General features: G+C 41.8%; 1 protein-coding gene across 2 annotated transcripts; it reads left to right on the top strand.

The window, feature by feature from the left end:
* Positions 1-298: 298 nt before the first annotated feature.
* On the top strand, positions 299-21,771 carry LOC140896312 (fatty acyl-CoA hydrolase precursor, medium chain-like). Of its 2 annotated transcripts, XM_073307931.1 has the most exons (14): positions 299-372; positions 4,837-5,041; positions 5,920-6,061; positions 7,233-7,366; positions 9,127-9,280; positions 9,966-10,067; positions 12,265-12,369; positions 14,106-14,156; positions 16,756-16,893; positions 16,990-17,070; positions 18,818-18,965; positions 19,675-19,800; positions 20,894-20,966; positions 21,475-21,771. In XM_073307931.1, the coding sequence occupies exons 1-14, from the start codon at positions 300-302 to the stop codon at positions 21,650-21,652; spliced, it is 1,710 nt and encodes a 569-aa protein (XP_073164032.1). In that variant the 5' UTR covers position 299; the 3' UTR covers positions 21,653-21,771. The 2 variants fall into 2 exon arrangements, with proteins under 2 accessions (XP_073164032.1, XP_073164031.1); XM_073307930.1 differs by lacking the exon at positions 299-372 and having other exon boundaries at positions 4,725-5,041.
* Positions 21,772-23,261: the final 1,490 nt, after the last annotated feature.

Here is a 23,261-nt window from a genome sequence, read left to right as displayed (position 1 = left end):
CCCGGTATACGGTTGAATGATCCAGACAGTCTACAGAATGTCATGCCTTCTTATAGGTCTTTATACTGTAATGTTTGCGTTTATAATCCAAGCAAGGTGAAATAAAGTTGAAACCATTATTTCAGGACAGTCCCAAAGTGCTACTGGTTAGTGACTGCAATGTACTTTAAACAGCAAATAATCTATGTCTGAAATTGTGTAAGATGTCAGCTGTTACTTTTATGTAATCTTTGCACTTTACTGACTTTTTAAAGCAAAAGCAATGAACTGGACCTCTGACTCCTGGAGCATCCTGCAAAATGTCAACTGGTGAGAATATTTTGCTGCTGTCCCTGATTCTTGCAGCCTGGTTCACAACCTTTACAGTTAATGGTAAGATTTTAAAATATTTTACACTATTGCCTCTCCTGGGGAAACAGAACAATTGAAGTACGGTGAGTTGGGAACAGCATGGCTCGTGTGTGTGTGTGTGTGTGGTTTTAACACAGGAGCTGGGCACTCATGAATTGTTTGGAAGAAATATGACAGTCTGAATATCAAAGTGTTCTTGCCTGCTTTTCATTTTCCTGTTTTCAGGCATGTGCCTGTTTGTTGCAACTTTAGTTCCTACAATGTCTTCATTACTCCCATGTGATTGTGAAGGGCACTCTCCTTAGTGGAACAGGTACAGCTACATTAATATTCATTAACTAGTATTACCTGAACAGCAATAAACTACTTATTTAGTGCTACAGATTTACACAGAGCCTTCTAAACAGCAAACTACATTCCCTTCCCAGAGAACCTGGACTTCAGTCGCATCTGGATCAGAGCCTGGGCACTTTTTCAGAGGGCTCAGAAAATTCTTTTCCCCTCACCTGTGCCAGAGGCAGCTGGAGGACCACTAACACAACCGGGGCTCTCTGTACTGCAAGCCTGATCTGACTGCAGGTTATGAAATATGGTTAAAGTCCACTCTGCACAATACCCTGAAACCATGTTAGTAATAGTAACTAGTGGTAAGCAGTGCTGTGACTGAATTCCCAGGAGTGGGTCTACTTGCAGTGCTGGCAGGATCTTACTGAAGTTGTGTTGGAAATGAATCTGGCCCTATATGCACACTTAAAAGAAGAATTCTGTTTGGTCTGTGCAATACAGCATTGGCATTCGCATTCTCTTAGTTTAGATTCAGTTTCGGGTAAAAGACACCAGACCAGACTAACTTGCAGTGCCAGTTCTTCCACTTACTGCCACTTTCCCATGCATTAAAAATGCTTTCCCTGGCCCAGTGCTTAAACTGGGACGGATTGCAAGGGGTCACAGACTCAGAAAAAAAATCAGGCCAGATTGCGGAAGGGTGCACTGTAAGCACTCTCTTATCAAAGTGGCTGTTCCCAGATTATGATAGACGCCCACCTCCACTTTTTTCAGATCACCTTAAGCATTGCCCTGGCTGCTTTTTACCCTTAGGTAAAAATTAAGATTTGTATTAGGGCTGTGTATCAAACCTGCGTAGTGAGACACTATGCCATGCAGAGCGTGTTGGGTGATTAATTCACTGTTGACATTACCAAACACTGACTAAATTTTTCCCATTACACTGTATATAAAGCAGTCTGGCTCTGGAGATTAAATTTTCCAGTTTATAGATGGATGAGCACAATCAGATCCTGATCATAGATGCTATGGTAGTAGAAATAATATAATAATAATAATCATTTCAGCCTCATTTCTTAGTTTTGATCATTACGGACATGTTCTGTAAACTGAATTATATAACTATATAACAGATCCTTAAATCTAGTCCCCTCAATTTTGGAGTTCAGGGTGTGGAGTCAAATCCCTAGATGTAAATTCTCTCTGTGGTTTCAGTTCCAGGTGGAATGTAAAACTGGAAGAGTCCTATTTTCTGGATCCAACTTAAGTTCAACCAAAATGGCAGAAATCTGGAAAGAACAACTGATCTTGTGAACAACTTATGATATTTCAATGCCGCTGAACCCAAACCCAAGCTCCATTTTGGTTTTTAACCCAAATCTCAACCTAAATTGAATATGGATGTAAACATCGCTGCCTTAGCCAAACTACTATCCAAAATAAAATTTTAAAAACATGTCTTAAAATGGAGCTAAGGCTGCTGAATTCCTTTAATTAAATACACACAGTTTAAAAATACAGGGAATCTTGATTTAAGTTTCCATCTCAAAATTTAAAAATCACTCCAGCATTCATACATTAAATTGCAATAAATACACTCTCGTATTATCTAAGTATAAACATAACAACAGTAATTCTGACCATTTTGTGAGTCTGTACATATACAAACAATACCCCACATAAAATGTTATTAAATCACAATGACTAAGTCGTAATAATCTGTTAAAACTAGATACTACATAAAATAATTCAAGATGAACTTCAGATGGGTAGTTCTCCACCAGATACACAGGTGTAGTGAAAAATAGCCATAAATGAAGCACTCCTTCATTTATACTGGAGGATGTTTGTGTTTGTGACACATTGGGGATTCTGTCTATACCACTTCTGAGTTGTGGATGATTTTATGAGAGTGTGTCATGAAATAACTGTGTCTCGGAAAGCCTATATGTATGTGGATCCATTCTGAGTTAGCAGGGTTGTATCATGTCTCTGCCAGACGAGAGACAGTGGTGAGTGATCAGCACTCAGTGATCCGTCTATTCAAAGTAAAACACAATGGGTTTGCTCCAGCTGTGAGAAGACACTTTCTCCTCTTGTCTGAAGGGTGTGGGGTTTCAGAGCAGTGGAACATTACCAAAAGGCAGAACATAAGAAGCAGGTGACTATAAAGGGACTGTGAAAGAGTGTAGGGTGAAAACAGGTGAGCCTGCACGCTGATCACGCAGATGTTAATCCGTTCCCCTTGAGAAAGCTGATGTGGGTAACTGGACAATAAGGCTGGCTGGCTGTATGGTCTAAGCAGCCAATTACCCCCTGTAACCGTGCCTTAGTGGGTCACAACTGAGGATGCCAAATTCAGGACGAACTGCTAAGAAATAGGGCAAACACAATCCAGAACTAGTGATTATTCTTTTATAAGATATACCAAACCAGCCAGAAAAGTAAACTCCTGTTTCACCATACTGGCTAACAAGAAAACATAAAGGTAATTTCCTTGGGCATTCCAGTTCTTATATCACCACCAAAAACACTAGATTCAGAGATGAGTGGTTCTTTACAATGTCTCATCAAATAATAGGTTCTTCTGATCCCAAAGGACCAGCCACACACACCCAAGTCAATATATAACTTAGATCTTACCCAAAAATCATGCTGATGCCAATCCTTTAGTATCTAAAATCTAAAGGTTTATTTATAAAAAGAAAGAAAGAAAGGTGAGAGTTAAAATTGGTTAAAGGAATCAATTACATACAGTTTTGGCAAAGTTCTTGGTTCAGACTTGTAGCAGTGATAGAATAAACTGCTGGCTCAAGTCAAGTCTCTGTAGTACATCCCCAGCTTGGATGGGTCATTCAGTCCATTGTTCAGAGTTTCAGTTTGTAGCAAGTTTCCTCCAGAGGTAAGAAGCAGGATTGAAGACACAATGGAGGTATTTCCAGGGCCTTTTATCGCTTTTGCCATGTTGAGGGCATTCCATTGTTTTTACTGTGGAAAATCACAGCAACAAGATGGAGTTTGGAGTTACACGGGCAAGTCACATGTCCATGCATTTCATCTAGTCACAGCAGGAAATTTCATTAAGGGTAGATAGGCATCTCCCATGGTTGGTCCATTGTCAGTTAAATGTTCTTTCTATGGGCCACTCAATTAGAATAGGCCCTCCAAGATGTGCTGGCTAATTACTTTGTGGGCGTTACCCCAGGAGCAAACATTTGAAATCCAAATATAGAGCCAATACTTATTACTTCACATACAAAAACGATACATGCATACAGATAGCATAAGCATAACAAGCAAATCATAACCTTTTCATAGACACCTTACTCGACAACCTTTGTACAATATTTGCTGCAAATATATAACAGTGGTTGCAACAATGATCTATATGGTCATATTTTAATCAGATAACGTCACACACCCCCATCAGCCCAAAGCTGATTAAGAGGCAGGAAGGATGCCCCAAGGAAGGGGGGAAGGGGAGAGAGGGCCAGCACTTCACCCCTTATCAAGATAATTAAAGAAACACTGTTGTTTTTTTAAAACAATAATAATGCAGTGTTGCCATTACATGGCAATCAATATGACTGAAGGTTTTCCTTAATAATACTTTCATAATAATAATACATTGTGTTAAAATAGCACAATGGTCATACTTTTGAAAGACATATAAGCAACTATTTTGCTACTGATGTCTTTAACACATAGCCAACAATTAATCAGCATAATGACTTCTGTATTACACATGCACTGATGCCAAGTTTAATGTTAAACCTTTTTCCTACCTTACAGGCATACATTATTATGCAACAAGTTGCCTGTAAGAACAACATATATTTTGATAATAAATTAATGCAATATACAGACTAGGGTTGTCAACCTTCCAGGATTGTCCTGGAATCTCGAGGAATTAAAGATTAATCGTTAATTAAAGATTATGCCAAGTGATGAAACCTCCAGGAATACGTCCAACCAAAACTGGCAACCCTAATACAGATCTCTCATAAGCCTTGTTAGACTTAGAAGTTGATACAGTTTGGGGTTTTTTTTACTTGCTTGTGAATATTTATTGAAATATTCTGTAGGAAATGTTTAAAAGAAATCAAAGGTACATGCATAAGCATCTGAAGGACTTAGAAACTTGTCAGGTCATTTTGAACCTCGTGATATATAATCGGATTTTTTGTACATGTTTCACAGGACAAAATGCTGCACACCCAGAAGTGGTTACCAAATACGGGAAACTCCGAGGGCACCAAATCAAAGTTGATGGAGCTGAGGCACATGTAGATGTTTTCCTGGGAATTCCTTTTGCAAAGCCACCTATTGGACCTTTGAGATTTTCCCCACCGGAGCCAGCTGAGCCATGGAAGGGTCTCAGAGATGCAACTTCCTACCCACCCATGTAAGACAGTGACATGAACATGTGGATGGGTAGGAATGTGTAATATGGAGCAACACAATACTGACACTCATGCCAAAATAAATCTAGCAAAATGAGCTCTGGGGTCTGCTAATGCTCTGGGGTCTGTAACTGGGGTCTGTTAATGCCTGTAGACTGTTAACCTAGGTGAGTTTTAAAGGTAAGTCTTAGGATCTTTATTTGGCATTAGCAATGGACCACTCCCACTCTTCATCAATGATGTTATCCCTTGGAGGGCTTTTGAATCTCCAATTAGTAATGTTTATGAAACCTGTACCTCAGGAGTAGAACTGAAGAGGAGCTGAGAAACGTTGGAGGGACTAAATGCCATATGAATCACATTCCCAATGCTACATATATGAAGTTGAGGGCAGTCTATTCTATCGAGGTTCTTATTCTGCCCTCATCGCTGTAGTGTCAACGTGCCTTCCAGTAGTGCATTAAGTGACATGATTAATGTCTATACTATGCTATATGATTGGGGTATATAAGGTGGAAAAGAATCCAGTTGCATTTCCACTGAATGACAGCAACTGCAAGGAGGCTCTTATATGTCTAAGCTCCTGCGTATTTGCAGGCAGGTTGCTATGGTGTTTCAAAAAAGCCTACAAGTAAGTGTGTTCGCCTGGAGGCTGTGGCCATTGTCTGTATGACTCCTTAATGCACTTTTGGCTGGCAATCACAGGGAAGAAAATGTTTTTATGTTAAAAATGGAAAACAATATGATTCTCCATTGCCAACAATCTGGAAACCTATCACAGGTGGATTTGCTTTATTTATTGTGGATGGAGCATCTGTTGGTTTTTGTTACTATGATTCTGTTGAATATTTTATATATATAATATATATTAATTATTAAGGTGCCTACAGGATCCAGTGGCTGGACAGCATCTATCGGATACATTTACTAACAGAAAAGAAAAACTTCCTTTCCAAGTTTCCGAAGACTGTTTGTTCCTAAATGTGTACACACCTGCGAGCGCAGACAAGGACAAGTTACCTGTAAGCAACATTACTGCAAAATCGGTGCCATGAGTTCATCCCTGGTGTAACTCCATGGATCAAATTATACCTTGGTGTAAGTTGGCACAACTCCCATTAAGGGAGGTCAGTGCGTACATACTGCAGGGCTCAATCTGATTCCATAAGAGAAACTTCACAGCACTTTACCGCTGTATGCAAACTTTCAGGGGCAGTTCTAGGGGCTGCTTTTGAAAATTGGATCAAGCTATCTAGTTGCATGTTCATATTTTTAAAACATTTGTTGAGACTTACAACATATAAACTCTCTAATATTTTACAATTAACTATTTACTTAAATGTTAAATGTTAAATAAGTTAAGAAAACTGAAAAGAGAGAAACTAAGTAAATAGTAAAAATGTGCCCTGTCATAACTGGATAACTTCCAGGCACTTGCCTCGGTTTGGTGGTTTCTCATTTTATTTCCCATTTTTTGTTACTGTAACTCAGAATTATTTTCCACATTTAATGAACATCTATTTTATTCTTCATGCCATTCTGTATATTTCATACCATGTGAATTATCTTAGATCTAAGATCCAAAGAGACTGATATATTCTGCCAGTTTCTAGGGGTACATGCTGTTCTCCAAAGTAAATTAAGAAATACCTTATTGTCCTTTGAAAATAGAATCTCTGTTAGAGTATGAAGTACTCTGTAAGGACATTTGGAATTGAAGAAATAGGGGTAACTATTCCCTTTCTTTTTCTTTCCTTTTCCTGCTGCCTTCTTCTCTACCTCTTACCCCAATTAAAAATAAAAAACCTAAACTCCCTACAATTTATAACCAACAAATCTGTGCCAATCTTTCCCCATATTTCTCTGCTTTCAAGTTCTATTCCCATCCCCTACCCTTTGTCTGTTTGTGTCTTTAGATTGTAAGCACTACAAAACAGAGCATTATAACTATATAAATATTTAATAAAATAATAATTTCGCTTTAAAACTGAAATTTGCATACACGAAAAAGTCTTACCACTTTTTTTTACTATACTCTCAAGCAGCTGAGCCAGCAAGAATTGTTGTGTTGTGCAATAGCACAAAATAGTACTTGATCACAGCACAAATAGCAACCTCTGGTTTGAATTTTACACCAGAAGTAATATCAGGGTGTTACAGATGCAGGTAACTAACTCTTCCTGCTTTTTTCAGGTCATGGTATGGATCCATGGAGGTGGACTAGTGATTGGTGCAGCTTCAACATATGATGGGTCAGCACTATCAGCCTTTGAAAACGTGGTGGTTGTAACCATTCAATACAGACTAGGGATCTTTGGATATTTTAGGTAAGACATTGTGCCCTAAAGGCACACAGGATAATGTTTCCATTACCAGTACTCCCCAGTGGCTGAGTCTGAAAAAGACAAGCACATGTCAATCCAGTATAGAGAGTCTTAACTCACAAGCCATAACAAATTAATTCATCCTTCTATGGGGAAACCTGAGTGAAAACCCTAATGCCACTTAGCCAATAAGCTGTTTAAGGAATTCTGCTGCATATAGGCAGAAGCCTAAGAGAGAAAGGACTATACATTTTTGTTTCTTACTCATATTTGTTTTATCGTTAATTTGAGATGGCCATAACCAAAACCCTGAACCTAAGTGCCCTAAAATTGTGGGAAAGTTCATATGCATAGCCTGGCTCAGCATTACCTGAACTTTGGAAAAGTTTGGGTGTGAACTAGCACTTCAGCCTATTCATGTTTTTTTACACAATGGGATTGATTTGGGTACCAAAGATCAAGGCTACAAATAAATTATCTGCATATACCCTCTCCAAAAGACAAGGAAAACAGGTATAGGATAACACGAATGCACCCAAATAAATATTGGAGAACAGATACATTTACTTGGAACCAAAACCACCATGATGCCCATCTGTGGGATGAACAGTGGGTTGTACATTAAAGGAAAAAAGGAAAATAGACCAGGAAGCCGCAATAGGACAGTATCATTATAAAGATGTCATCCACACAGCAGAAATTCCAAAGATATTTAGTGATTGATTGCACATCTATCTCTCCTTAAGCCACATACTTAATTCTCCTTTAACACTGTGTCCATTCTTCTTTTCCTCATTTTTCACCTGCATCCCAACTTTGTGAAATTTACCAGTAAGTATACTAATAACCCTTTGAAAACTACCAGTTTTCCATTATATCTTGATCACAGTTATAATCTGATCTCTTTGATTATCTGCTTTTTTTAATACTCTAATTCAGGTGAGGGTGAAGAAAATATCAGCCCTTCTCTCAGTGGAGAGGAAAATCTGAGCTGAAAAATATCATCTTGTAGGAGTTTGGGTTAATTCTTAGGCAGGTTTATCTAATCTATCTATGCACTATGCACTGACGTATTCAAGCCTCGGTTCAACAGGGTGTTTAAGCTTGTGCCTAACTTTAAACACATGAGTAGTCCCACCAGCTTCATTACTTCTTTGCTGAATAGGGACATTAGGGCTATTGTCATATATTCTGTGCTCATCACTATAATATCTGAGCAACAAAAGCCACTGTCATTATCTATAGTGCAACTGGAGGTGTGATGGCAGCTCAAGTAGTCATACCTGCATTAGTTTTAATTTAGCTAGCACAGCTGGGCAGTGAAGACATGGTGGCATGGAACACAGCTGTACAAGCCCCTTCTTGGAATCTTGGGCTCGTACTTGTGCTGCTAGCCTACACCAGGGTCCATGCTGTGGGTCTTCACTGTTATTTTTAGCCATGATAGCTAGATTAAAGCTAGTGCAGATATAACTGTAAGAGCTGCAATCACACCTCTGGCGGCAGTGCAGACATACCCTTCAATTGTGTTTCACTAGTGTCTGGGGCTAGGAGTGCTATTTAGATAACTGACGCTAGTCCTGACCTGAGTTTTCCAGAGTTCAGAGTCTTCTCACTTGTTTTCTGACACTGCCAAGAACTCCATTTTCAGGTGTTTGCTCCATTACCATTTTTGATACAATCCTTGGATATTTTTTATATAATACAATGTATGTTATAACACTCCAGGCTATCTACTTCTCTTTATATTCTCTTGCTTTCAGTTCTGGTGATGAACATGCCCGTGGAAACTGGGGTTATTTGGATCAAGTGGCAGCTCTCCAGTGGATTCAAGAAAATATTGAACATTTTGGAGGAAATCCAGGATCTGTCACTATATTTGGAGAGTCTGCTGGAGGAATCAGCGTTTCTGCCCTTGTAGGTTTTATAGTGATCACTAATGAATTTTTAAAAACACCCCCATATTTTTATTGTGAGTTTGTGAGCAAAAAGTCAGGGTGATGATGACAGGATTGAGTATTATTGGAGACTGAAGCAGCTGGGATCCACGGATCATCAACCTTCTCTGAAGGGAGAGTTTGATATTAAAGAATCTTCTGATTAATTAAACTCTTCTTTTCATACAATCACCTATTTGTTTTAGGAGCCCAAGTGTTGATTCCTCTTTAATTAATCTGAGTACTGAATTATTTTAAACAGCTGTGGTAGGGAACAATATTGTGGCCAGAGAGTAAAATTCACCAAGGTGTAAAAATTAGAGGTTAGTGCCTATGCCCCACTTAAGATCTGCATTAAGGATCACTTGCACATATAGTCACCCAGTCTGGGTGAGCAGCCCTGGTAACAGCACGTAATAAACATGCATTCTGGGTGAATTGCACATCTTTTTTTTTTTTTTTTAAATCTCAGCATATTTGGAATTGAGGATAATCTGCACCAGACTGTGAGAGTTTGGAAGTAAATCAGACCTTGAGTCTACAGAGCATTTGACATAGTCTAATAATATTTGCTTTTAAAAGTGAAATAATGATGTTAAAATGTAATTTGTGATTCAGTAGTCAAAATAGATTGTTTTTGCTCTCCTTCTTTTCCTGCTTTTCAGGTCTTATCTCCTCTGGCAAAGGGCTTGTTTCATAAGGCCATCTCAGAGAGTGGAGTTACAATCCGGGTTTTGTTTACTGCTCATCCTGAAGCACAAGTTAATGTAGGTTCTTTGTAATATCGAGTCTGTATTTGTAAAAGCTGGGACCTGACTTGCACCTGTAAAAATGTACAGTAACTGTAGACATGAGCACCTACATTTGTGTGTGGAAATAAGAAAACTGTGCATACTTGATATGTTAATACTCAGATACCCATTTATATGTGCATTTATCATTCTGGCCTGTTCACACCCACAGATGCACATGTACACACATATTTTTGGCTTAGTCTTACTCCCCATTTTTTTTAAAAAATGGCACCCAGCATCCCATTGTCAAGGAAGGTAATATGGTTTTGTGCTTAGAGTACAGCAGGGGTAGTCAATAGGCAGACCGTGGGCCAAATCTGGACCGCCAGATGGTTTTGAACGGACTGCAAAATCTTTTTATTTATTTATTTTCATTATTGCTATTAATTTCATTTTATTTTCTCTGGAGTCTAGGTCTTGACTATACCTTAACCAAGAAATTTTCACCTTGTCAAAAAATAATTGATTAACCCTGGATTACAGGACTGGCCAGTGGGAAACCTGAGTTCTATTCCCAGCGGTGCCAGAGGATAACACTCACCTACCTGACAGCAGAGGCGCCCATAGGGGGAACAGATGAATGTCCCCTTCCCACCTATTTTTGCACTTGCTCAAAGTTCCATAGACCACAGAGCTGGCGGGGGGCATGGCCTGACCACTTTTAAGTAGAAGACCTGTACCAAATCAGTACGGCTTCTCCCAGAACAGTTAGGAATGTCTCTCTGGATGCCTGGTCGTAACACCACTGAAATTTGACTCGACCGCCTGTCTGTAAAGATGAAGAGGCAGCTAGGCCAAATTTCAGTGGGTGGCATTGCAACCTGGCGTGCTGGGTTGCAGTGCCACTTAAATTTGGCCTGGCTGCTCCTCCATCCAAATGGAGGGGTGGCTGGGCCGAATGGTGTTGCAGCCCAGAACACAAGGAGTCTGCTCCTCTACAGCACAGTGTAGGAGAGTCCACTGAGAAGGACAGCACTCATGCACTGTGTGGATGAGATAGAGGGGAGACTCCCCAGCTGAGGGAGTGTCTAAGCCTTGGTCCCTGTGGGAGGTGTGGGAACTGGAATGGGGTCACTGCTGGGAAGGGAGGGGCAGGGAGCAGAACTGGAATTTGCCCTGCCCCCCAAGAAACATGTATATTGGCTCTAGGGAGACCAGATGTCCCAATTTTATAGGGACATATTTTTGGGTCTTTTTCTTATATAGGGTCCTATTACTCTCCACCTCCGTACCGATTTTTCACATATGCTGTCTGGTCACCCTAATTGGCTCCACTGCCTGACAGATATGTGTGAGGCTTAGTTGATTAACGTCTGTGAAGCTATTTGACTTCCTAATGTGGAAGGTTCTATAAAAATGCAAAGTATTGTTATTACATCTTGCAACAATCAAATCTGAAAGAGTTTACAGCAAAATTGGAACTGAACTTATTGGAGGCAGAAATGTCCTAGAGAATATGTCACCTTATATGATTAGTAGACAACACTGGAGCCGATGAAATCTATAGTTTGTAGTCACTTGAGTTTTTGGAGGATTCCACTAGGCTAGTTTGAGGTGCTCTGGGACTGGCCACTTAGGGACTTCCATGGGTTCCCTCCCAGCTAGCTTCTCATAGCTCTGCTGCCCCTGGCTCAGCTGACTCCACTGCTGAGCAACAAGTGTGACCTCTAGCCGCAAAATGTGAGAAAAGCTAATGTAGTTTACTGAGCACGCGACTGACAGAAACACTTATATGTTGTGATCCTGGCTCTGACACAGACCCTCTGTGTCTTGGTCAAGTCATTTAACCTCTGTGCCTTTGTTTACCCATCTTTCTACCTGGGAGGAGTTTTGTGATGATGAGTTAATGTTTGTAAAGCTCTGAGAAAGTAAATTAAGCCAGCAAGTGCACAAAACCCTCCTACATTGAGATGCTTAGCTGCGTGCAGACCCCTGATTTATTTGCAGCATCATCCCTTGAAAAGCTTTTGAAACATACGAAGTGCAGAATGTACAGCTGAGCTCCCTTTCTCCTACAGTAGGAGACTGTGACCCAAAAATCCCAGACCCACCCAAAATGTAAGGTGTACACAGCACACTGAAGGGATAAAGTGCTGTCTAAGAGCTAAATATTGTTGTTGTTATTCTCCATAGAAAGCTACTAAAAGTGATTTTTTTTAATTGATTGCAGAAAATTGCTAGGGTATCTGGCTGTCAATCAACCAGCTCTGCTGCAATGGTTCATTGTCTGAGGGAAAAGACAGCGAAAGAGATGATGGAAATAACGCTGAAGATGGTAGGTGACACTGTAACTCACTGTGTGTGGCAACTGATCATCTTTTACTGCAAACAAACAGGATTTCAACCTTGGGTCCAAGAGTGTGCTTATTTTCCCTTTCTGTTTGCATCAGAGGAGGAATTAAAGACACTAGATTATAAGCACTATGGAGCAGGGACCACACGCGTTTGCATTTTCATTGCCTGGCACAATGGAGCCCTGATTGTGAATGGGGTCTCCGAATGCTATCTTGTTATAAACAATACCTAATAACTTGGGTTATTACACTTGGAAAGAAAATGAGTAAAAGGAGATAGGACAGACATTTATAAAGTAATGAGTGACAGAAAGCACAGTGGGCCATTTGTGTTTACCTTCACTGAGCACTAGTGCACTCACTATTAAAAGGCAACAAATGTAATAGATAAACTGCAATGCTATTACATGGTGCATATTAATTAAACCATAGAGCCAAATACAGCATCTTAATAAGCTTCTAATGAAGATTAGACTCGTCTGGCTAACGGTACATTTTCTGTCATGGCTGTCATCAGAATCAAGACTGCTGTGATTTTTTCACAACTTTTGACATTTGAGGTTTTTGCCATGTGGTGGAGGTGGCAGTAACCAACTGACCTCATTTCCCTGAGAACCTTAGGAGCCATCACATTAAAGCCTGGATACCATGGGAAGCGGGAGCTCTAATGGTTTGTCATGCTGGGGAAAGGTGTCAGACGCTACGATTTCTTCAATGGGGCAAGTGTGAAATGCACCAGGGCAGCCCTACTGCCCCTGCAGCTGTGGCAGAGACAATCAGGGAAGCAGTCCAGAGCGTGGTTCTCTCCTTCACTGAACTGACAGGCACTGGGATGGCAGTTTCAAATAGTTTTAGGATGGGATTTTCAAATCAGCCTATGGGAGTTCAATGTCCAACTCCTAGTAAACTTGGGTACCCTTAGACTCCTTTGAAAACCCCAACCTTAGCTATCTGTTAAATGTTATTGCATGGCTTTAAAAAATTTGTATTGCAAACCAAAGATCATTTGGCTATAAATAACATGATCTTGGCATTTTTCTCTATATTCATGATATTAGATTTTGTTTCACCATGACCATGCTATTTTTTTATATAACTTGTGATGATAAACCACTAGCCCCTCTTTAGAGTATATTAAGAATAACATCTGAAATTAGAATGAAAAATATAAAAATGTTGAGGCCTGCCTATCCTTATGCTTCAGTTGATCAGGACTGAATGGCCACCTCCCCCATAACTTAGCATCATTGCACCGGATGCTTTATTAGTGACAAAAAAGAAAAGGAGTACTAGTGGCACCTTAGAGACTAACCAATTTATTTGTTAGTCTCAGATGTGCCACAAGTACTCCTTTTCTTTTTGCGAATACAGACTAACACGGTTGCTACTCTGAAACCTCTTATTAGTGACAGTATTCACCTTCCTCTCAAGTATCAAAGTATTGCACTCTCACAGACGGCCAGCAGAGGGACCTATTCTATTTTTCTTTGGCAGTTCCTAAGTTCCTAGGGTCACCCTGCTTGCTGTTAAGCAGATGCAGCCATAGGGAAAAGACAGGCAGAAAGGGTGAAGATAATAGGTGACACTGTAGCTCGTGTCTGCAGTGACACTTCAACTTTTACTGCAATAAAATAAATAAAATGTGTGCTGTAAGATTAGAAAAAGTGGCAACCATCACACAACTCATCCTTTTCTTCTCCTCCTTGCCTTTTAACAGGAATTCACAACCATGCAGTTGAATGCTACATCATCTGGAGACTCTGAAACGGTGACATTTTTTTGATTTCCTCTTTGGGCTTTGAACTGTTTGTGTCTTGTCATGAACCCATTTTCAAAAGGGAGCTGGCATCACAGCAAGAATGTACCAAAACTCACAATTTCCCAGGGGGAACAAACATGAAAAATGCAGGCTTGCAAATACAAGCAAATGAGAAAATGTGCAAAAGGAAAATGGCCCATTTTTTCAGAGCTCCCAGTGCCACCACAGTCATCAGCCAAATGTATCCACTGGGACTGGATGGATGGCTTTTTAACATGGCATGCAGGAAGTAAGCACTGCATATTTGGGGATCTTACTAAGGATTAATCAAAACTTTGCACAAAGCATAAAACATCTGAAATTTTTGTTTTCGGCAGAATTGCAATTTATTGCCCCACTTACATGGTTTTCCCCATCACTACATTAGCTTACTCAACAGTTTGGCAACCCCCCAGCAAAATTAATTCTGCCCTTACTTACACAAATGCAGGCCCAGTAGTAGGGTGACCAGACGTTCCATTTTTAAAGGGACAATCTCGTATTTAAGCCCTCCTGCAGGTGTCCCGACTTTTTATTTAAAACGGTCAAATTGTACCGTATTTTCTATCTTGCCCCCATCAGTACTGGCAGGTCCTGCTGCTGGCCAGATCCCGGCTCGCCAGCCGCCTGCCCACCAGCAGTGACCAGGTGGGGGGAGTGGTTCCCAGTGGCTGACAATGGGGGTGGGTGTGCACGGCTCGTGGCCGAGCTCCCCTGGCTGGTCCATCAGTGCAGTGACTCAGTCCCCACTGCATGCAGACTCTCAGCCAGCAGGGCCCTTCCTCCGTCCCGTTTCTGGCCGTCTCTAGCTGAGCGCTGCTTGCTGCAGTGGCTGGTGAGTGCAGGAAGGCGCCAGGCAGCAGCCAGTTATGTGTCATTTCTGCTGCCCACCATCAGCCCTTTACGTGCTCCCCCTCTCGCTGTCCTCTCCCTGCTTTGCCCTTTTGCCTTTCCAGCCCTGCTGCTCCTCCATATCCCCCCCAGCGGGGTGCGTCCTGCTCCCAGCCCTGTGCAGAGAACCAGCCTTTGGTCAGAGCACTGAGCTCACCAACAGCCTAGCCAGCAGGCTCCTTCCTTCCCCCACTGCCTTTGGCTGGGCTGGTGCCCCGGGAAAACCCAAGACCCTCTGGCTTAGGGTGCCTGCCGGGAGATGCTGAGACCTGCATGTGCCAAAGCCCCGCACAGCATTGGCATGGGGAAGACTCTCCACCCCGCAGCTAAGCTCTGGAGTGGGGGGGAGCAAAAGGGGGATGAAATTTCCAGCCTGTTCATACCCTGAACCTGGAGGCTCCACAGTAGCCCCCAGGGTAGGGGCTTAGCACCCTCTTCACCCCCCAGCTTCCCGCCCTGGGCCTTGCCCCCAGGGAACGTGGGGCTGCTCTGTCTCCTAGGCACCCTCCCCTGCTGAGCCACCTCTGTGGCTGGGTTTGCTGAAGCCCCTGCAGTCAGGTTCCCTGGGCTCTGGTCCACAATGCATCCTTAGGGCTTAACCCCTTCCTGCCTGCATTGTAGCCAGGGAGCCAGGAGGCAGCTGGCTTATGTTGGTGGCCAGCAGCAGCCTAGAGGTGTTAGCTGGCTGTATACACTGTGCCGGAAGGAAGGAGCAAGCTGCTTTCAGCCATGGGGGTGGGGGGCGGTGCAGAAGAGATGAGCTCTGCAAAGACATGGGACAGGTCATCCCTTCATGCCCCTCCTCCTCCCCTGTGGCTGGAAGTAGCTCCCATCCCTTCCCTCCTGCACAGTGCCGAAAGGCTGCTGCTGGCCACATTCTGGTGAAGCCTAGCAGAAATCTGGGGGGTTGGGGGGAGCATGTGACCTTGCGTGCTCCCCCAATGTGTTTCCTTGGGAAGACACAGCACCAGATATCAGGAGAGGCGGGTCCATCCCAGAGGCCCAGCCAGGCATGGAGGGCGGAGAGCACAAGGCAGGGAAGGTCAGGTTGGTTGGTCAGTCACCCCAGCTGTGTGAGAGAGGTGTACGGGAGTGTGTGTGTGTCACCTCTCCCACTATGTTTGTGGGGGGGGGGTTAGAGGTGTGTATATCACCCCTCCCTGTGTGAACCCTAAAGCTTTAAAGATAAGAAGGTAAATAAAAGGAATCAAACTAAGCAGTTTCTTTTTAATGGAGGCTCAGTCAACTTGATGTTAATTTGTACGTTTGTACTGCGTAGTTCTGACTGATTGTCGTTGAACTCACTTGAATACAAGTAATTTTACCAGGTGTCCCGTATTCAGCAAAGGGAAATATGGTCACCCTACCCAGTAGGGTTGGAATGGTGTAAGCAAGGATGGAATTTGACTGACTTATCTATGTGCCATGAGCATTTGACATACAAAGGGCAGAACACACATTGTTAAACAGGATAGAAAATCTGCAGGAGAAACTCAGAACACGACTTGAAATGTGTATTCATCTCTTACATACGCATCTTACACTTTCACTAATAACATGTGAGCTCACCTGGGCACTTGTTTAGGTTTGGTTGAGGTCTGCTGTGGGAATCTTGAAATATCTTCTAGAGGCAAAAGTAACTTATAAATAACAAAGGAATTTGTTTTTTCCTCTGCAGTCACTATTTAGCTCTGCAGTTTTGGATGGTGTATTTTTTCCTAAGAGCCCTGAGGAACTACTGGCTGAAAAAGCAATCAATGCAGTCCCATATATAATAGGATTAAATAACCATGAATTTGGATGGCTACTTCCTAATGTAAGTGATTGTAATAGCTTTATTTATCTCCCAGTCTGTTAACTCTTTAGAAATATAGGAATTCATGGGCAATATCATGTTCTTTTTACTGTGCAGATGTTGAAATATCCTGCTTTCACTGAAGGGTTGGACAAAGAAACAGTAACCTCACTGCTACTGAGCTCAGAGTTCTTTACAGTAAGAGACTATTTCAAATTAATTAACATATGAGGGGTATAGTCCTAGGTGAGATCTCCCTCCCCAACTTTCAGTACAGTGTGCAAGAATATCTTACACCATACTGCTTTATTGCTGGGGTAGGCCTTCCCTTTTTAGAAGAGGTGTATATTGGGGGGGAATTCATTCTGGGCTAAAACTTCTGAACAGAGAGCAACATACTCCTGACAGAAAAGTGCCAAACAGGCACAAGGGGAAGAGAAGCACAATGCTGCTCCCTCTTGAGATTAGACACCCCACAAAATCTGCTGTAACCTATGCTCTTCTTTCCCTCCCCCACCCCCACCCCCACCCCTGCATGAGGTGGAGTCCCATTCTTTAATAGGAGTTCCACGGGCAGCGCAGGCCAGAAAGCCCTTGGCAGCATGGCTCCTGTAGGTATTGCATTGTCATGGGGCTGCAGGTAGTTGGGAGGGCCAGGCAGCAGCGCAGAGGTGAGGGACTTGAAGAGGGAGTATATCTCCAGTTTATCCCTGAGGTCCACCTACACCCATCAGAGATTTGGGGGTTTCAAACTCTTGGCCTCTGACAGAAAGGGATGGGGATAAACCTTGGTTCCTTTCCCCAATGGGAGAAGTCTGTGGAAACTAATGGAATTTCTGCTCGCCTGTATAGCTTATTCCCATGTGGAGGAAAATAGGTCCCTATGGAGTATTGTGAACATCAAAAGTTCAAAAATCATGGGATCGGCCCAAAAATCATTAGATTGTTTTAAAGAGAACATAGTAATTTTTGGTCTGTCTTTAGTTTTTTGAAGTCCCTAATGTGTGTGGCAGTTACCATGTTGCCAATGCCAACTCTGCCAAATGTATACAGTGAGGTGATTCTAGCCCTTCCTGCCAGAGCTCTCGTTGCTGCCCAATGGCACAGAACTTCCAGCTTCTCTCCAAATCTCACTCTTTGAGTTAATTAATTCTGTGGTCCGCCCTGCCCCAGCCCCACAGATACCCATCTCCCAGCCCAGCCATTAATTTACACACTTCCCTCCACCGCCCTACATCAGCCCCCAGCTGCTCAGCACACCTCTGCTCCTTCTGTAGCTCCAGGGTTCTTTATCCATTTTCCCCCTTCTTAGGCCTGTGTTGCAGCCAGAGAGAAAGAGGGGAGAGCCGGGAGCACGATTCATTTTTTACAGAAAGGAGGAGGGAACAAAGCCACCCTGAACACCCAGGCTGTTTCCTCCCTCTTCTCTCCCCAAAAACTCCTATTAGCTCCTGGGCAGAGGGAGGGGGAGAGTTCTTCTACCAAATGGTAAGGGCAGCCAATTAGAGGACGCTTTTTCTGGGGCAGGGCTGGAAATCCCATGATTTTGTCATGGTGAGACCTCCAGTGGACACCGATGTTGCATTGCTCTCAAGGAAGTCACTAGGGCTAGCGTCACTACTTCTGTTTGTTCATCAGCATTACTGATTGATAACACTTGTGTGGATGTTAATATAGTGGTCTCTGAGCCCTTCGCAGTCCTGCAAACCTCTTCCTCCCAAAGACAGCATGAGTTGGCAACCTCACAACTTCTGACTCAGAGTTTTGAGTACTTCCCACGCCCCCCATGACGTGGGATTTTCTGTGGGAGGAGGTAACGTGGTCCAGTGTTCATAGGGTTAGCTAGTGGCTGCTGTGGCTGCTCTAGGGAAAATGAAGCTTGCTAAATGCTGCAGTTGTTTCCCATAAATATCATTATAACAAGTATCTTTATTGTTCATTCTAGCATGTTCCTGCTGAGTTCACTCATCTATTATCTAATGAATATCTAAGCAATATAGAGGAGCCTGCCCAGCTACGAGATAGGCTTTTTGAATTGATGGGAGATGCACTGTTTGTTGTTCCAGTCATTCAAACAGCTAGATATCACAGAGGTGAGTTTCCAATTAAGTACATATTTTTTAAAAAGGTTAAATTCCATCCTACTAATATCCTTGTTCAAAGCCTGACCAGGAAGTAGGTTCCTGTCTATATACCTGTGTCTGTAATGGATCATCACAACAGCTTTCAGCCCAAACCTCTGTTGTCATGAAACTTTTAGAAAAATGCATGGCCTTGGCTCTGGCTTTCATGAATCCTGAAAGAACCATAAAAACCAGAAGAGCTGTACACATGGTAATAGAAATGGTCCCTTACAGGAAAACTAAAGAGCTGCAGGTTTAGAGAGTTGGTCCCCATTCTTGTTCTGCAGGGAAAGGAGCAGGCACATACCTCCTGCAATGGGTATAACAGAGTGAAAACCATGGAAGCAAATATAGGGGGTTCCTGTTCTTCACATTGTCTTATCTAAGGGACAATCAAGTGCATAGTTTAGTATCAGATGAACTTCTAAACTTTATCTATTGGCACCAGCTCTGTGACTGTCTGGGGGCTCTTTGTGCTGCAGATGACTATTTTCCATTAATCTTTGGTATTGTATGTTTGCACCTGAATTCCAGTTAGTATTAATAATCAAATAAATAATCAACAAAATAGCTATCATTTTGCCAGCGTCTTATCAAAGTGGCTGTTGATGAAAATGTATTGTTCTGTGTGGCATATATTTTTACTACTGGAACCCTTCTTATCTTTGTTTTCTATTAGATTCTGGCAACCCAGTCTACGTTTATGAGTTTCATCATCGATGGTATGAAGGTGTTAGACCAGACTTTGTAAAAGCAGATCACGGCGACGAAATTGGCTATGTTTTTGGAAAGCCCTTCTTAGCTGGTGATGTCTCCATGCTTGCTAAAGAATTCTTATTAAAGCATCATTATTGTGACACATGTGGAACTGATGTCTAATAATGTTGTAAATACTGAAATGTAACAGTTGTACGAACACTGTATGTGTCTCGGTCAGTGAGGTGAAATTATTGTATATTGGGTTATTGGAATTTCCTGTATGGCGGCATTGATCAAATTTATATTGGGGGTTGTGAATTTTTACTATAGGCCTATAATGCTCAAATTTATAGGGGTCGGTCTGTGCATGAAGGCAGCACAATGGCTTCCCAAATAAGAACACCCAAGCATATACTTGAAAGACAATGGGGCAAGTTGTTAGTTTCTAGGACTCTCTGTTCAGTCTCAAAACAAATTGAAAACTTGGTTTTCCCAGAGCTGAAAGTTACCAGATCAAGTGGCTATAACACTCCAAAGGTGACTTGATCCCTTTGAAAGGAGGTGATAAAAACTGTGCTGTGAGTTCAGGAGTGAGCTCTGACAGGGAAACAAGCTTACGCAGTCAGGCTCCACTGAAGGAACTAGTCCTACCAGGGTCCTAGTGCGGAAGGTAGTTTGGTACCTACTAAGTTAGACATGAATATAGTCTGTTTTATTGTTTGTAAAGTATGTTTTCTCCAAAATGCTTTTTGTTCTAAATAAATGATACTTTGCTTTTTTAAGGAACCTGGTTGGTAATTGATTACTACTGTAATTGCCCCTGCAGGAACAGGACTGTAGAGTCTGAGCCTAGATCAGCCCTGCTGAAGCAATCATAGTTAGTACCAGGAGACTGCTACTGAGGATCTGATCTCAGAGTCTGAGAATTGCATGATTCCCTCCTGAGCAGGTGATGGCTAAAGGCCTGAGACCTGGGCAGAGAACCAGGAGAGGGTCAGAGGTGCAGTTTGCCCAGTAACTGACATTATTATTACTTGAGCCCTATTAGCAGGCTCACTGCTGTAAAAGTAGAGGAGATGTGATCTTTGTTTCCTGTCTTATAGTAGTGAACTAGTTACTTTTTAATTGGAATCAATTCTGAGTGCACCTATCTCAATATAACCTTTGTGCTGACATTACATTTCATATCTTGCCTGCAGGTGATGCTGCAGAAGAAGAGGGTAAACTCAGCAGAACAATTATGAAATACTGGGCTAATTTTGCTCGAAAAGGGTGAGATTTATAATTCATTAATTAGGGGTCAGATTTTGTCATTGCTGCTGAAAACACTATGCCAGTACTTTTGTGGTGGGCCCCATCTTTCTGCAGAGTTTAAGATTTCACTTCACAACAAACTAGTTTCAAATCCCTGTGGCTGCAAAGAAAACATGCCAAATGTGATCTACTGCAGGGCTGTCTTACTGAACCTGGAGATAAACAGAAAAAATATGTCCAAAGGCTTGAGCTATCACATTCATATAATGAAGCATTAGAGCTGAAGCTTAATGAAGAAAATTTAAATGACAACATGTTTCACTGCTAATGACAGATCATTTTAGCAGAAACATCCAGATTGTGGGGTTGTGAGCAAAGCTTGAATTAACCACCACTGTGTCCTCTTCCCCACATCCCCCCAAGGAATCTGACCCTTGACAATTAATGAACAAACACTGTGTTGTGCAGTTTTCATCGCAATGACATAAAAGTGGCAAAATGATTCTTCACTGTATTTTTTTTCTAGAAATCCTAATGATGAAGGTTTGGTGACATGGCCAGCGTATAATCTGGATGAACAATACCTTATAATAGACTTCAAGCAGAAAGCAGCAAAGAAATTGAAAGAGAACAGAGTGGAGTTCTGGACAAAGACCCTGCCTAAAAAGATGGCTGAAGGAAAGAGAGAGCGCAAAGAGTTATAAAGTCTGAGAAGCATATGGGTTGCTTTTACTACAGTGAAATAAAACAAGATTATGTCATCTGAATGGGAGACATTTAATACTCATTTTGTAATTCATTATAATGTAGTTTAGTTTTATGTATGAGGCGTTAGAGAAGAACCTGAGCAAAACTGAGTCCCAGGAGGAACTGAGCTGCTCTGTTGCAAACCAGGCAGAAAACAGGCTGACCACTCAGTCTTAAGCAGAGTCAGTGATGTTTGCTCACAAAATAACACCAACTAGAGTTGTAGTACAACACTGTTGTAGAGTTTGGTACGGCACTGTCAAAAAATTATACAAATAAGTTCAAATACAGTACCATGATAATATATAGTACATGTAACACGTTGCAGATGCTGAGTAGCAGTGTTGCCCTTTATTCCCCCTTTATTTTCTCTCTCAAGAGACATTAGTCACTCATAGGCCTCGCATCTGCTCCCACAGAAGTTATGAGTTTTGCTATTGATTTTAATGCAAGTTCAATATAAGGTGCTGAGTGCTCTCCAGTTCCTTATAATGAAAATAGTTGCAGGTGCTCAGTGCCTTACAGGATCATGGCTCAACTCCAGATACCTAAGAACATCAGATAGCCTGATGGTCCGTTTAGCCCAGTGTCCTGTCTTTCAACAGTGGTCAATGCCAGATGCTTCAAAGGGAATTAACAGAACAGGGCAATTACTGAGTGATCCAGCCCATTGTCCAATTCCAGCTTCTGGTAGTCAGTGGCTTAGGACACCCAGAGCATGAGGTTGCATCCCTAACCATCTTGGCTAATAGCCATTCATGGATCTATCCTCCATGAACTCATCTAATTCTTTTTTGAACAAAGTTATAGTTTTGGCCTTCACAACATCCCCTGGCAATGAGTTCCACAGGTTGACTATGTGTTGTGTAAAAAAGTACTTCCATATGTTTTCAACCTGCTATTAATTTCTTTAGGTGACCCCTGGTTCTTATGTTATGTGAAGGGGTAAATAACAGTTCCCTGTTCACCTTCTCCGCACCATTCATGATTTTACAGACCTCTATCATATCTTCCCTTAATCTTCTCTTTTCCAAGATGAACAGTTGAATAGTTTTTAATGATGAATAGTTTTTAATCTCACATTATATGGCAGCTGTTCCATACCCCCCAATCAGTTTTGTAGCTCTTCTCTGTACCTTTTCCAATTCTAATCTATCTTTTTTGAGATAGGCTGACCAGAACAGCCTGCGGTATTCTAGGTGTGGGTATACCATCGCTTTATATAGTGCCATTATGATATTTCCTGTCTTATTATTTGTCCCTTTCCTAATGGTTCCTAACATTGTCAGCTTTCTTGGCTGCTGCACATTGAGCAGATGTTTTCAGAGGACTATTCTCAATGACTCCAACATCTCTTTCTTGATGGGTAACAGCTAATTTAGGCCATCATTTTGTATGTATAGTTGGAATTATGTTTTCCAATGTGCATTACTTTGCATTTATTGGCCATTTTGTTGTCCCGTCACCCAGTTTTGTGAGATCCCTTTGTAACTCTTCACAGTCTACTTTGGATTTAGCTATCTTGAGTAATTTTGTATCATCTCCAAATTTAGCCACCTCTCTGTT

Source organism: Lepidochelys kempii, chromosome 12 (genome assembly GCF_965140265.1).
Source record: "Lepidochelys kempii isolate rLepKem1 chromosome 12, rLepKem1.hap2, whole genome shotgun sequence".
Classification (NCBI taxonomy): domain Eukaryota; kingdom Metazoa; phylum Chordata; order Testudines; family Cheloniidae; genus Lepidochelys; species Lepidochelys kempii.
The sequence above is the reverse complement of the archived record's forward strand: the minus strand, read 5'-3'. Positions and strand labels throughout refer to the sequence as shown.

Coding starts and splice junctions, on each gene's coding strand:
- LOC140896312 (XM_073307930.1), top strand. CDS start 4,725: ATGTTTAAAAGAAATCAAAGGTACATGCATAAGCATCTGAAGGACTTA. Junction 16,894..16,989: donor TTGGATGGCTACTTCCTAAT/GTAAGTGATTGT, acceptor TTTACTGTGCAG/ATGTTGAAATATCCTGCTTT. Junction 19,801..20,893: donor TGGAAAGCCCTTCTTAGCTG/GTGATGTCTCCA, acceptor TCTTGCCTGCAG/GTGATGCTGCAGAAGAAGAG.